The 16,208-nt window shown below is 36.5% G+C and overlaps 2 protein-coding genes across 8 annotated transcripts in view; both read right to left on the bottom strand.

Annotated features, from left to right (window-relative positions):
* Nucleotides 1-16,208, bottom strand: part of LOC116175025 (protein pangolin, isoforms A/H/I/S) — a 308,557-nt gene that overhangs the window by 80,009 nt on the left and 212,340 nt on the right. The gene's annotated exons all lie outside the window — the stretch shown is intronic.
* Nucleotides 11,577-16,200, bottom strand: LOC116175032. 2 transcript variants are annotated; one of them, XM_031493088.1, is made up of 3 exons: nucleotides 15,939-16,200; nucleotides 14,769-15,717; nucleotides 11,577-12,945 (listed from the first exon to the last, which is right to left on the bottom strand). In XM_031493088.1, coding segments are annotated over exons 1-3 (1,050 nt in total). In that variant the 5' UTR covers nucleotides 16,039-16,200; the 3' UTR covers nucleotides 11,577-12,944. The 2 variants fall into 2 exon arrangements, with proteins under 2 accessions (XP_031348948.1, XP_031348946.1); XM_031493086.1 differs by having other exon boundaries at nucleotides 11,861-15,717.

The following is a 16,208-nucleotide window of genomic DNA, read 5'->3' as shown; positions in this document are numbered from 1 at the left end:
TGTTGATTGTTCATTTCTAAGGCGTCGACGGAAAGCATTTCGTTCGACGTTTTTCAATGAAATCAGTGTCAGATGGTATCTATTATAAGATGCGTTTGTCTATTCAATTATATTATTGTGTAAACGACGTCATGTCCACCATAAATAATGACGGAACATCCTGTATATCAGAATATTTCAATTTATTAAGTGTAAATCTGGGGGATTATTTACGAGTAAGCACAAAGTTGAATTTGTGCCTCAGTACCTATACGTTTCCTTTTTACAATGGTTTATAATTTCGTACTATTTTCTTGTTTAAATTTAATCGCTATTCTAATTCATTCAATGTACATAAGACGCTTTAAGTTAGACCCATCTGATCAAGTTTGTGTACTTTACAAAATGTTTTATCTGATTGTTTTGCAATAAAGTCTTATCGGACGAAATATAATTAGCGCACGTGTTCTTATCCCTGTTTGGTAGAAGTGGTGTTTCCTTAAATACTGGAATCAACGTAAAAACCTCCTAACTAGTTCGCGACGGTTGAAAAGCGTGTACGTTTCTTTATGCTATTTTTATTCGCGCAGTTCCGCCCTATTTGGTTAGTTGAAGACGAAGTTTGCCTTTATTACAATATTTTTGTGCAGAAACAAGTTAATTGTGTGAGAAGTGTAAAGCGGTTTTTCTGTCAAGGTGGAAAAGAAAGCAGTTCGTGCACGGTGTGGTTATCTTGTTACAAGCGCCAACACTTTCGCCAAACCGAAAAAGTATAGGCACTTGTTTAAGCTCATTGAGCAAAAAAAAATAAAAACACTTTTCACCGTACAAGTTTCAGATGAAGTCCCTGGACCACGGCATGAAATTTAAAAAAAATGTCTGCATGTATGTATGGTGTAACGCTTCTTTGTCGCACAGGTCGCAAATTGGACGCTATCAAGTTGAAATTTGGTTGCGAGTTATCCCTCACGGAGATCTGGAACCACATTTTTTGTGAAAATCAAAACAACGTGTCCGAGTTTTCGCGATTTTTCCTAGCAAATGTTATCACCTCATTGTATGGGGCAATTATGAAGCTATCGAGGTCAAAATTTCAAAGTAATTGCATATTGTTAGTATCTAGAACGCTATTGTTTTTGTTGAAAATAAAAAAAGCACGTTTAAAAGTTTTCACGATTTTCCTGATTTTTTCAAACCTTTGTACGACCAGATTAGGATTAATTAAAAAATAATAATTTTAAGATTTTCTTATTTTATTCGTCGAACGCCTGCGTGCGGGGTAATTTGCCTACACAAGCTTTGTAAACTTTTCTTTCTTTCAGGAATTTTTTTTTAATTTTTCATGTGTTTCGGAATAAATTTTTGTCACTGTCAATCAATTAATTGTGTGTTTATTCGAATTCTTTGTGCGACCCGGATAGAGCTTTCATGTTAGATTTTTCTTTTGGTGCCCAAGATTCTTTTCGGGTGTTCATCAAAATGTGTGTAGTCAATTTTTTGGAATTTTCGGGTCTCCTAAATAATTAATTTAGGTCAATATTGGAAGTTTTCTTTGTTACCGGAAATATACGAGGAGAGAATATTAGTAAGATGCCCGTTAAACATTTTTAAGCCTCTGAATTGTAAAACGGGTGGACAGGTGGTCTGAACCACCCTACATTTTTCTAATTTTATTTCAAGTGTTCTACTTGCTGTAGTAGAACAGAGCGGTGCAGATATATAGCAATGCATACGTGGCTTCGAGGGTTACACTGCTTTCAAAATATGGTGTACCGCCTTCAGAAATATCGGAAATTGGAAATGGCGAACGTTTTGGAAATATGTATATAAGAACTTTTAGAACTGTTGCAGAATATTTTGAAACTATTGTTAAACAAATTGTTTCAACTGTGAAAATGGTTCAAAAATGTTGGACATGTACAGGGTGGTTCAAATTCGTGACTCGCCATTGTGATCCTCGTGTAACGGTAAGAGAATACAATGTTGGCTAAATGCGGACAAAGTTGCCCCTTTAAGTGACTAAAAAACGCAGTTGAGATATTTCAAAAATCCGAGATATTACCGAAAAACTGAAAATGTCAATTTTCGCTTTCATTTTCACTAGTTGAAATGGAAGGTTCCCGTTTAGCAATTTTTTTAAGAAGAAGAACCTTATCAGAATTTCCATAACACACTAGATCAAGCTACAGGATACTTTCAAAACAAAAAAGAAAAATTTCAAAATTTAATCAAGATACCAGTGGATGAATGAAAAAGATTTGATTTTGTAATTTTTCTTGTAAATTTATGTAAAAGTATAGAGTGTGACAGGTCATTATTTCCCTTTTTGTGTTCTCTATCTCATTCCGTAAAAATCTAACATGGCGTCCATAAGAAATAAGAAAGTAGTAGCCTGTAGCTTTCTACATCTTTCTCCGAAAAAAGTGCCCATACAAGTTGCTAACGGAACAGTCTATTTTCGACCGTTTAACCTGAAAATAAAAACGAAATTTGACATTTTTAGATTTTTGATCATTTCTCAGTTATTTTCAAAGATTTTCCAATGCATGTTTTAATCACAAAAAGGGGAAATTAACGTACACTGTATCTCTCATCGTTACGGAGATCCAAATGGTGAGTCACGAATTTGAACCACCCTGTATATAGTACATTTTTAAAATGTCTATTACGAATACAACGATGTACGGCACACAAAAAAGTAAACGTTGTATAATATTTGTGTCAACAGGATGGCGCACCCGTACACAACGCCCTAATCGTGCGAGAATAACTATCGGACAAATTTTCCATTTTCCAGGAAATTTGTTCGATAGATATTCTCTCGCAAATAGAGGATTGTGGGCGGATGCACCATCCTGTTAAAACCAACAGTTTCCAACTTTTAATTTTTTGTGTTATCTATTCAACTTTCCGGGTAACCCCCCCCCCCCCCCGCCTCTATTATCGAGATTTCGCACTTAAACTTACCTAGCCAATAGATATGATTCATCCAGACGTTTTATTATTTTCCCTTGTGAGTACCGCGTTTCAACACTCTTTGTCTTGTCCAAATGCTCTCATTTTCCTTCGTGGGTATCCTCCCCCGGCAACTCCGTCCTCGAGATATTCATTTTCACCTCGCCAATAGATATGTTACAACCAAACGTTCTAATCGCTAATCCGCTTTCGACTTTTTTGCACTCAAAGTCTTGACCCCACCAATAGATTTGTCTCGTCCAAACGTTCCATTTTCCATTTGCGAGTATCCTTTTCCGACACTCCGTTCTCTAGATATTCGCACGTAAACTTACGACCTACCCAGTAGATACGTACGTACCCTCCAACGACAATTCATTCTCGAGATATTCGAACTTAAAGTTGTTAAATTATCAATAAATATGTGAAGTTCAGACGTCCGTTTTTGTCTTTGCGTGTACTCTCGTCCGACACTCTGTTCTGGAGATATGAGGAGTTATAACTTATCTCGAACAAATGTTGCAGAGGAGGGCAGAAGAAATTAATTTCTGCGGTTACGACTTTTCATTAAAATATTATGAAGGATAATACCAGATTTAATTCCCGCATCTTCCAATCTACAGCTGCTCGATTATTTAGATTTCCGCATCAGGAGGCACGATTAAAGATTAATCATCGGCGATAAAAAAAACCAAGGCGGATGTGACGCATTCTTTCCGGGAAATATGACGTGTTTGTTCTAGAACATTCGGAAGCGTTTGGAAGCACACGAAGAACATTCTAAAAGAGTTGCTGTTTGCTATATAAGCAAATCAAATTGTATTTCGAGTTAGTTCCAACATTAATGAGCTTGTGTGATGTTGTATGTAAATCATAATTAACTTAAATCAAGCCATTTAAAGACTACTATAAATTAACTGTTAATTAATTGTAAATCACGTAACTAAATTGACGTTACAGTACTAACAGTCACCTGCAGAAGAACAATTGCATATGAGGTACCGTTATTCTATTTGTGTAAAATTAAAAGTTGTATACCTTTGAGAAAAATGATCGTAAATTATATTTAGTGGAAACAATTATCAAGGAAAATAGGATCTGTGTTTTCTTAAAGATTTCAACCTCTGGGCTAATCTGACGGCATTTGTATTGCATGTATTTTTACCATTTATGAACCCATTAAAATTGGATTTGATAGAAAAATCAGTTTCTCATTTCAATCAAGAAAATCTTCAAACTCATGGGTTCATGATTATTAACAAGGTAATTTGTATATAAAAATTGTGCCGTATATTGTTGTTAGATTTGGCATTATGTTAGGGGTAACTCACAATGACCGTGACCACGAAAATCGATCTTGTTAGGTTGAATTTACTAGTGAAAACGATTTATATGAAGACCTGTAAAGGGAATTGTAAATTGGAACTATTTCATTATTTGATTTTTTTTTCGTCAATATAGTTAATTTTGAATTTTGTAAATCTACACCCTGTATATAATTCTTTTACGGTCTCTATTGCAGGCGCAAAATAATAGTTGCTCAGGATGCAATAAAGTCTTAATTCGGCTCTGGTAACGTGGTAACGGTGAAATGTTTTTGATTTTCATATTTCCGAATTTGTTAAATACTTGCGTAGGTACATTAACAATGGTTGAAAAAAAAGTCTGGTACTTTTATCCGAAATTCCTCTGTATAGAATTCTACATGGTCAGTCAACTTTCACATGAAACAATTTCAAAAATAGTTACCAATAAAAGGAGTATTTTTGTGGAACACCCCATATTTTAAAGTTACCAAAATCCATAATTTTGATTTTTCTGCCTCAGCCATTGACGAGTTCGATCGATCATGGAAGACTAACGAATCCTTGGAAAATCGGCGGAATTTTAATAACTACCTACTTTTAGTGCTCACAGCGGGATAAAATCAAAAATTGCGAAAGCAAATCGTAAACTGTTTCTGGTCCGGGTTACGTAAGAACTAAGGTATCTCAAATCGTTACGGACAAATAGCGATCGCTTAAAATACGCACTGCTACATGACATGATCATTACGATTTTTTTTTGGGGTATTAAAAACGGCCCCTTCCGCCTTGTGCAAACTATAATTTACTATCTCTGCAATGAACCCTTGGCAATTGTACAAATTGATTTCGGGTGAACGTCGAATAAAGGGTGAACTCGTGTTTAGCCCGAAGGGGTGCATTAATAGCCAGGGTGGATCACATGTACGCATGAATGGTACGGTGCTTATGAATTATTATATAATAACTTACGTCTGCAGTTGCTACAACGTTTTGTTCCCATTTTATAATATTTTTATCCGATCGAAGCTTTTACAGGGGCGACTGTAGTGCGACCCGACACATTTTAGGGGTTGTTTGGTTAGCCGAAGTCAGATGGACAAGTGGTTGATATTAATGCGGTTAATACGGCTTCAGTTATTATTTATATTTGTTCTGGTATTCTATTGTACACACTTTACGCTTGTTGAATTACAAATTACACGGCCCGGTCGGGGGTTTGTTTATGTAGGCCGGATTGTTTGCTGGTATTTTTCCGGAACGGGGGATGTCAGATTTTTGTGTCGAAATAATTAATGCCGTAAGAAAAATAGAAATGAGCCGTAAAATTCGCGGCGCGGCGCTTCGTAACGACGTCGTCGTCGTCGGCATCGCTGCAAAGGAGAAAGGTTTGGCGTAAAATGATATGTTTCGTCACGCGCGCGCCTTTGATTTGCATGTCGCTAAACTAGACCAATTATATCAAGACTGTAGTATCTGTCCGTCTCTTTGTGGATTCCCGACTTTTATTTATACATTTCATTGTGGATCGTTAACGCAAAGCAGAATCGGACACTTTGCAAGAGTATAGGATCTCGCTCTTCTTCAAAGCGAATCCAAGAGGCGTTATTATGATTAATTATACTGTTGGAGATTTCCTATTTACTTAGACCTCCATCTCAGAAATTGAACGAAATTTTTACTAAGCGCCACAAACGGTTTATAATTACTACTTGGCACTAAATTAGGTAAAAGGAATGACAGGTGACATAACAGTTTGAATCTAACACGGCAGCGTACAGAAAACGAACCCTGTGAGCTGCTGCCGTGCTACGTCAGTTCCAGAACTCTTTGAAGTTTCAAACCCCCAAAGGCTCGGCCACGTGACTATGTTACTCATTTCGTTTAGTTTGCTAAAACTGACACATAAATTACAGACACACCACCACCGGTACCTTGTAAAATGTAAAACACGATTATTTATACTTTCAGGTATAAAACGCGCTCTAATCATAATAGAATTTTTACCACCTACATTGTTAAGGAGAGGCAGGTAGAGAAATTGTGTCGCGTAAAAGTTTGTGTTTCTGGTCAGATTTGGGTGGCCGTCAATTAGGAGACCGTCCATTATTATCCTTGTTAGGTTTTTTAGTAGGTACCTACGCCCGGTCTCTTCTAGAAAAGAGCTAAAAGTTTTAGTGGGCCGTAAAAGTTGCGATTTGCCTCGGAAATCACGCCATGAGACAAAAATCAATCAAGTGTACTAACAAATAAATAATTGACCACAGAGACGACGTGTCAAGGGAGAGACAGTGGGTTTTTTTTCCTGGCGCGCGGAATCAATGGTCCGTGATCTTTGTTTTTTAATTATTTTATTGTGTTGAGAACTTGAGACACTTGTTGATTCATTCTTCTTCCGTGGAAACGAAGCAATTACGCCTTGGGTCGTTTTTTAGGACACAAACTGATTCATTTAATTTTTAAAGTTTAAAGCTAAAAGAAATTCCCCGTTTACTACAGCAATAGCAGTAAACTGATAAATACATAGTCTATCCAAGAATTAGAGAGTATATGACTGTTTTTATAATATAAAGGAATCAACAAATATTTGCCACCAAATTCGGCAATACATTTTGGCGATACGAGCAGTCATAGACATGCGCTTAGATATTTTCGTTATTTTGTAACACAATAATTCCTTAAATACAGTAAATTCCACTTATTTGGACCATTAACGACCATTAAAATAACATTTCATAATGGCATGTGCATAATTTGTTTATTAGAATGTTAAAATTTTGTTCTGAAGTCACAAAGACTAAATGTGAGTCTAAAAAAGCTTTGTTTATAGGTAGCTGTAACATGTTGCTACATGCTTTTGCTATTGGGACGCATTAAATAATTTCACCAGTGTGAAAAGGAGTATACAATGCATAAGCCTTTCTGTCGAAAATTCCACAATTATAACAGTCCAAATGGAAATTTTGTCTGGAATCTTCAAAATTCGAATTTTTGCCAAGTTTTTTTTGTGATATCTACAATTATGAAAAAAATATGCTATCAATCTACGTACTTTATATTTGTGGTCAGTGGGGTACTTCTGCATGGTCAAGGGTGGTATATATTTTTTTAATTTAACTAGGTAGTAGGTACTAGTTATCATTACATGTCCTTAAAGAGTACACTTTTTAACAGCATAAAAAACAATCAAATTTAAAGAAAAAATAATTCATTTTTTAATAGTACCAGTTTGCGTTGAAGAAAACGTTACTTTTTTGTTAGTTTTTCAAAAAACATGTAAATTTAAACAAAACAAAGTATTTACACTGTTACAAAAATAAACAAATAAAAAAATTGTTAATCGCTCAAGTGTTCAAATTGTTCTCCATTGGTCGATTTAATTTTGCTGCATAGAGTAATACATTTTTTACGTTTCTATATTAAAAAAGGTGTGCACTTTGAGAATATAATAAAAATAAGTGGTTGCTATTACAAAATATACAGGGTGTTACACGACCGTTCGAAAAAAAAAAATCGGGTTGTAGAGGGCATCAAAACAAGCACTTTTTCCAAATAAACCGAGGGTCCAACGTGTTTCGTTTGGGAGCCACCCCCCAAAGAGTGTAGAAATCTGCATTTCTTCTTTAATTTTTTTCTCAGCAACCATAAGGGTTACAAAGTCGGGTGGCATGTCTTTGAATAGGTTTTTGGGTATGCTCTTTCCGATGTTGCAATTTTTTTTTCAAAATTCCTACCCCTAAAGGGCGCACCCCTAAACTAGGGTGCAAAAAAAAATTCTGATTTCGACGAAATTTGGTATCTGGGGGTTTATTAACATTAAAATCACGAATCTGAAATTAGTTTTTGAAAATTCGAAAAAAGAAGTTCCACTGCAATTCTTGGCGGGACAACGAAAATAGAGATAATTCCACGAAATTTGTTGTGTACATACTAAACGAGTTAAGGAACAAAACTGTCGAACAGTTTTTTAAAATAACTTTTCAAACAAAAGTTATACTCATTTGAATGTTGGTCCTTCGGGTTGCGAAGTGTCCCAAGCCTACTAGTAAGCCAGGAGCGTGTTCTTTTGGAAGTTATTTTTCAACCTAAGATTATGAAAATTTTTGATCATAGTGAAAAAGTATCATACGGAAAGTGATTTGACTTTTTCCCCTACCTTATTTAGATAATAAATACATAATCGATCAGCGCTTTAAGATACCTTGGTAGGTGTTTTAATCGATACATCGAATTTTTTAATCATTTAATGACCGAATTAATTCCAAATAACAAAATATCAACTCAAACCGTTAATCTTTTTTTTTTGCGACATTGTCAACCAACACATGCGAAATTATGGCTTACTAGTAGGCTTGGGACACTTCGCGACCCGAAGGACCAACATTCAAATGAGTATAACTTTTGTTTGAAAAGATATTTTAAAAAACTGTTCGACAGTTTTGTTCCTTAACTCGTTTAGTATGTACACAACAAATTTCGTGGAATTATCTCTATTTTCGTTGTCCCGCCAAGAATTGCAGTGGAACTTTTTTTTTCGAATTTTCAAAAACTAATTTCAGATTCGTGATTTTCATGTTAAAAAACCCCCAGATACCAAATTTCGTCGAAATCAGAAATTTTTTTTGCACCCTAGTTTAGGGGTGCGCCCTTTAGGGGTAGGAATTTTGAAAAAAAAATTGCAAAATCGGAAAGAGCATACCCAAAAACCTATTCAAAGACATGCCACCCGACTTTGTAACTCTTATGGTTGCTGAGAAAAAAATTAAAGAAGAAATGCAGATTTCAACACTCTTTGGGGGGTGGCTCCCAAACGAAACACGTTGGACCCTCGGTTTATTTGGAAAAAGTGCTTGTTTTGATGCCCTCTACAACCCGATTTTTTTTTTCGAACGGTCGTGTAACACCCTGTATAGAGGGTGTCCCATTTATCTTAAGACAGTCGTTTAAGGCGAAAACAATTTAATGATGCTATGCAAATGCAAATTGAAACTTATACTTTTTATTGAGTAGTCCCTTATTCTACATCGGAAAATAATAAATTTTCGTGGAAAACGTGTTTTTCCTGCACTTACCTTTTTTTGAAAACACTTCCAAAAGCGCGATTTGTGGTTTGAGCTATTTTTTTAAAGATTTTTCTTTGATTAGATTTTTTTAAAAAAGCTTAGAACGAGGTTACTGAATTATGAAAATCTGTTTTTGAATTCTGGTAGCCCCTTCACACATTTTTCTAGGTTTAAAAAATGTTGCTAAAATCTTTCATAGATCTTTTTTAAAAACTCATAAACAACTACGCATAATTATCCAATTCCAATAAACCAGTAGGAACGATGCAAACTTGTAACCTAAATAAAATGGTATTTGTGAAGTAGGGTAGCATTAAATGCGAACGAAGTTGGATTAATTATTAAACTTCGCAATCTACGACATCCCCCAGCGGATCTGATATAAAATAATCAAAATGCAAATTTCCTCTATTATATCGTATTGCACAAGGGAGAACGCTGCATTTTGTTGAAGTTTATCCTCCAATATTTTATTGGAGTCGTTTTCGTGTAAGTGCTATGGAGCGGAGGATTTCCGATACTGTGCCAAATGCAGAACGTATTAGCGGCGTAATCAATAAAGCTCGCTCCCGTTCAGAACAACTTACCATTATAATTACTCGAAATGATTCCAGTAACTTTACCGGCCACTCTTCCTCCAACTGGCATCGCGACTTGTGGGTTAGTGCAGGACCGCTTCCGACTTTACGAGACACATCTGATCTGCAAAAAAGAGAAATTTCTGTTAGCAAAAAAACCAAAATGAATTATTGCGTCATCAACGTCCAAGCGCTCCCACAACCGTGCCTAAAGAACTGCGGAGCGATAAATTTTGTTTTGCGAAATGCTCGAACAACAAAGAAAATTCTGTCTGAAAGAATGGAAACACTTAAATTTAACGGATCGTTTGCTTTTATTGCCTCGTTATTTTTCTTCGTTTATATTTTTTGTATCCGGTACTTACCGAGCCCATATTCTTAATATCTGGCGACGGGAGGTAAAATGCAATAAGAAAGGGGGAAATTGCATTGCCTGATTTAAATTCCCGTCACACTTTTGGCCTACACTAGCTAGTTTAAATTCATCGAGACGCCATATCAGTTTGAAAACTAGAAGCAATCGGATTACATTACGATATGGAAATCGTTTTCTGGCCGTCATAGTCGTATTTCATGATGAAATCTTAGAAAATAGAGGCGTTCTTGCGTGAAGGTTGCGGCATTAAAAATATCTTCCGAAAGCTATGTCAGGGGTTGGAATATGTTATCAGAATGCTAGCTTGGAGGCAACTCGTTTTTGTGTTCGTATGCTTCCCACAAATTGAGAAGTTTCAAGCAAACGTTTCCGATGGAATTCTTGGAGAATAAAGCCATCGAAACGAGTTATAATTGATTTACGGTTTTCCCTACTTCTCCCAATCGGCAACAGTTACCTGTAAGTAGATATTGAGTTTCTTCCGCCTACGTGAGAATCTCTGGGGGCAATTAAGATGCGAAGCGATTATTACAACAATAGCTAAGAACGGGGCTCGTTGTTTCAATATTATCTGCGAAACTCAAACCTCGGATATTCTCACTACGTAGAATTTATGCTCGTGGTTGCGTTTTCATTAAGTAAAATTGGCTGAAGTCGTTCCGCTTGTGGGTAGGAAACGTGCCCGGAAAGCATCCTGCGTTTATATTTACTTACTTACTTTGTTTTCCTGTCAAGTTGCCGAGGTATTTTCTAAACCTCTTGTGACATGCTTGTTATGTGAAGCAGGGGAAGTTTTTGTTGTTTGTGACTCAAATACTAAGACGTGGTGGACAAGAAAGATAGTTTGTGCTGAGTGCGCTGTGTGTACCGACTGCATGCTGCTGTCGCTGTCGCTTATCAATTCAGAATACACTGCGTTGTTTCAAGTTTGTATGTTGGTAAAAGTTTGGTGTTTGGAAGTTCCATACGTGAGATTTACGTCTAAATATGTTTGTAAAACTTGGAAAAGTTTTCAGACAATGTTCGCTGCTTTAGAGAAAAGTTCTAATACGCTGAATGCAAAACTTACAAATCCAAGCTTCCGTTTTTAGACATAAATTGAAAATAGTATATCAAGAAACAAGTGTATAATCAAGTCTTTAAAGTATACGCAACGCGTCGTGCCTTTAAACGTTGCAAGTGCTTTAAAGATCAAATATACACGTGTTTCTTATAATCTTATAGTATTTTTTTAATTATACCTGTATTATAATTACTAGATTAAACGAACTTACCTGGTGAAGTTCTAATCTTAATTGTATGAGACATCACTGCTCTCAAGTTTTAATGTAGTACTTGTTCTACGAGACCGAAACGCACGCATTCAAAGCAAAAGCTAAAAATAGCCCCCCACCCGCCTCGTTAAAGGTTAACTGTTATTCATTGTTGAAAGCTGCAAACTAAATTAAGTGGGTAAAAACAAAAGGGGGTGGGTGGGATTGAACTTGAGAGCAGTGATGTCTCATACAATTAAGATTAGAACTTCACCAGGTAAGTTCGTTTAATCTAGTAATTGTATTTCGACATCACTGCTCTCAAGTTTTAATGTAGATGTTCAAAGCAATGTTTAGTTTGCTACAAATTTAATATTTATCAGAAATACACCTAAAAAACAATATGAAAGATATAACTACCATAAATCGAAATCATAAATTTATAATTGAACTTGCAAAAACGTTGGATTCACACAAAGGCAAGTTATAAAAATTAGCAAAAGTTTCTGAGCTTTTGCTCCAACCAGCCGACTTCCTAATAGAATCTATATTTACTCCAGATCTAAAAGCAGCCGACGTACTAGCGTGTCTTATACTATGCGATTTAAACAGTGAGACATCGACACCACTATCTGATAAAACAATCTTGATCCAGCGACTAAGGGTTTGCGTACTGTGAATCGCACAATGCGGTTTATTAAATGAAATGAATAAAGAATCAGCTGAATTCCGCAAACTCCTAGTCCTAGAAATATAAACTTTGAGCGTATACGCTGCGCACAACTTTTTGTCAGAGAAAAATGGCAAAATCAAATTAGGCTGTACTCTATTTAAACCAGAAGTTTTGATCTCATCAGGGATCCGAATTTCAATCTGCTTGTCCAAAAATACAATGTTAGAAAGTTTAATTTTAGAAAGAGTCTGAATCCTATGGCCAGTAGTTAAAGCCAATAAAGTAACTAGTTTTAAAGAAAGATCCTTCAAAGGTAAGTCCTCTGAAGGCAAAAGAGTCTGTAAATGCTGTAAAATCACATTCGGATCCCAGATGGAGTCATACTTTCTCCTAGGCGGTCTACTTCTAAAAATTCCTTTAAACAATCTCTTAACTTCTAGATTGTTTACAAAATCATTGCCCCTAACAAAACTAATCGCCGATCTTATGACATTTAGGTAGCTAAAAGATACACCTTTATTAAATTCTACGGTAAGAAACTTAATTATATCTGAGTGAGAACTATTGTAAAAATCACAACCATGAGTCCCACAAAAATACCACCATCTAGAAAGAGCCGAAGAGTACTGCTTTAAAGTAGCTGATGATATTGAGTTGGTGAAAAGTTCAAAAGATTCAGGAGGAATTCCTCTCAAACGATAGGCTTCCCTGATAACTTGCACGAAACCAGGGAAAGTGATTTTGCTAGGGGATGAACGCGATTTCTGTAAGGTAAAATTAAATTACTATCCTCATCGTCAATATCACTACTTTGAAAAATAATAGGCTTCGATATGCATAGTTCCTTAAAGAGAGGCCACCAAACCTGAGTAGGCCAAAAGGGGACCACTACAATACCTACGGCCCCATCAAGGCTTATCTTTTGGAGCACTTTCAAAATCATCGAAAAAGGAGGAAACGCGTAAAAATATAAATTTGACCAGTTTAAGGTAAAAGCATCTACTGCTACCGATAGAGGATCTTTTCTCCAGGAAACAAATCTATTACACTTTGTATTAAATCTGGAGGCAAAAAGATCAATTTCTGGTACACCAAAAACGGAAATTATTTCTTGGAAAACCTGATCTGACAATTCAAATTCTGTTTCTACATCTAACTTCCTCGATTCACGATCGGCTATAACATTATCTGCAGAAGGAATGTAAGATGCAAACAAAAAAATTTTCCGGTTCTCACACCAGTCCCAAATATCGCGCGCCAAAGTATTAAGAGTAAAATACTTGGTTCCCCCAAACTTATTAATGTAAGCAATAGCAGTCTTATTGTCTATTCTCAATAAAATTTCACAATTTGAATAGTCAAAAGCAAAACAAATCAGTCCATAAAACGCCGCTAAAAGTTCTAAGCTGTTTATATGGAGAGTTTGTTCAAAAACGGTCCAAACACCTCTGGCCGTCTTCCCTTGACAACAAACACCCCAGCCTGTCTTTGAGGCATCAGAAAAAATTTCCAGGGCATATCGATAAGTCCTAATTGGAGTTGAGATCATCAAGTTTGTTTTCCACCAAATTAAGTCTCTAGCTAGGGAAACTGGAAATGTAAACATGTCATCAAAACTCTTATTGTTTACTATTAACTGAATGAACTTAAACCTTTCAAATGACTTGAAGTGTACCCAACCAAAACGTACTGCCGGACAACTCGAAACTAACTTCCCTACAAGCCTTGCAAAATTACGGAGAGAGTACTCGTAACCGTAATCAAAACTATTCAATAAAGCTAATAAGCTGGCAATTTTCTTTTCCGGCAATCCGATAGTCATATTAACAGAATCAAAACAAAAACCCAAGAAAGTGCAAACCTTGGACGGTACCAATTGGCTTTTGACATCATTTACAATAAACCCAAGCTCACATAACAAAGACCGAGTTGATGATACGTTTAAAGAACAATTTTCATATGAATCCCCCAATAACAAGAAATCATCTAAGTAAGTAACAGAGAGTAGCCCTTTACTCCTGAGACGCCCAAAAATAGGCTTTAAAATTTTAGTAAAGATAAGAGGGGCAGTGCACAAACCAAAAGGTAAACATGTAAATTCATATAATTGTCCCTTAAACAAGAATCTTAAAAATTTTCTTGAATCCTTATGTATCGGAATATGATAATAAGCATCCTTAATGTCTAATGTGGCCATAAACATATTCCGCCTTAAAAGACAAGAGACCGTCCTCCAGTCCTCCATTTTGAAATGAGAAGTATTGATGTACTTATTTAGATTTTTTAAGTTTAAAATCAATCTGGAGGTCCCATCAGATTTAGGCACAAGAAAAATACCAGATAAAAATTGGTTATGCACAAAATCACACTTAACAATAGCCCCTAAATCTAACAGATTAGAAATGTGAAAAGCAATCTCTTGTTTTTCTTTACAAGACCAATTAGGTTCAGTAGAAACACAATTGTAATTAATGTTATTACAAAAAGGTATCACATAACCTCTAATAACTGATAACACCATGGGGTCATCGGTTACACGTCTCCAAACAGGAAAAAAGTGGGCCAACCTGCCCCCTGTTTTACTTACTATTGTTTTCGAGGTTGGAGCCATGGCTTCCTTTTGTTGGAGCTCTGATTGGGAGTGAACTTTTTCTGCCCGCCTGTGTTTGGAGTTCTCACTGCTCCCTGTGCTCGATTCCACCGATTGGACACAAGCGGGTTGCGAAAGTTTTTTGAGCCATGTACGACAGCTTTCGGTTTGGTCAAACTTAAATCCTTCGACACTTTCTCCAGGGATTTGGAAGCTTTAACTTTTTCATCTAAGTCGGCTCCAAATAAGAAATCGTCTAAAGCAATTCCATCCAACGTAGACCGTAGAGACTCACTTATATTCGATCTTATTAAAGATCTTCGCACCTGACTTTGATTAAAATGGATGTCAGACATAATTTTTAATGAATCGTTCAAAGATTCAATTATGCTCTTGTCAAAAGATTTGACTCCAAGAAGTGTGTTTAGACACACCGAAGTAGCTGCAAGTGCCACTCCTAAACGAGCTTGTAGCTTAGCTAAATTTGCGTCCCTCTGCACGAATTTATCAGGTATCGACATGGACACCAAGGGATTTAGCTTGGGGCTATTAACGGCAATACAATTCTCAGGAACCTGGTACTTCTGTAAAAGTTTGGACATGTCTTCGGATTTTAACCCATTTCTTAGAATGAAAGTCAAATTACTAGCAATCCGGTCGTGTATTGGTGGTCCAACCGAAGTCGCTGGAGTAGAAACGTTCCCCAACAACGACAACAAGTCATCCTGCTCCGATGGAGATAAAACGACAGGAGCCGACGCACAGTCCAAGTTTTCTTTCTCTGCATCCAACACAATGGACGCAGAATCGGCGCCAACATCCCAAGCCTGTCCTGAAGCAGGACTAACCTCCAGGCACGAAAAACCGCCACCTCCTTGTGAGGGGGAAGGTGTAGTCAAAAGTCGCACGGAAAGGTCTGTAGGGGTCAGCGACCTCGACCTTGAGCCTAGCACAAAGGAAACCGTTAACGACTGTGACTAACACACATTTCTAGAAAACTTTCTAGCTTCGTAACAGAGCACTATCTTATTACGGAAAATGTAAACAAGTTACAAGATAAATAATCGCTAGAAACTTTCTAGCATCGCTTAAGAGCACTATCTTAAAGCGAAAAAAGAACAACCGCTGTTGCTAAAAATAAGTGATTAATAAAATTAAATTACTTACTGCTACAGGGCGAACAATCATCCCTCTTAAGCTTCTTCTTTAACCTAAAAAGCTCCTTCTCCAGCCTTAAAAGCTTCTTAGCACGGCTTCGCTTTCCCATAATACGTATGAAAACGGTCGCACGCAAAACAAGAATGAATAACAGTTAACCTTTAACGAGGCGGGTGGGGGGCTATTTTTAGCTTTTGCTTTGAATGCGTGCGTTTCGGTCTCGTAGAACAAGTACTACATTAAAACTTGAGAGCAGTGATGTCGAAATACAATTCTAAA

The sequence above is a fragment of the Photinus pyralis genome, unplaced genomic scaffold (genome assembly GCF_008802855.1).
Source record: "Photinus pyralis isolate 1611_PpyrPB1 unplaced genomic scaffold, Ppyr1.3 Ppyr1.4_LG6, whole genome shotgun sequence".
NCBI classification, from domain to species: domain Eukaryota; kingdom Metazoa; phylum Arthropoda; class Insecta; order Coleoptera; family Lampyridae; genus Photinus; species Photinus pyralis.
The sequence above is the reverse complement of the archived record's forward strand: the minus strand, read 5'-3'. Positions and strand labels throughout refer to the sequence as shown.

Coding starts and splice junctions, on each gene's coding strand:
- LOC116175032 (XM_031493088.1), bottom strand. CDS start 16,038: ATGGGAAAGCGAAGCCGTGCTAAGAAGCTTTTAAGGCTGGAGAAGGAG. Junction 15,718..15,938: donor TGATTGTTCGCCCTGTAGCA/GTAAGTAATTTA, acceptor CCTTTGTGCTAG/GCTCAAGGTCGAGGTCGCTG.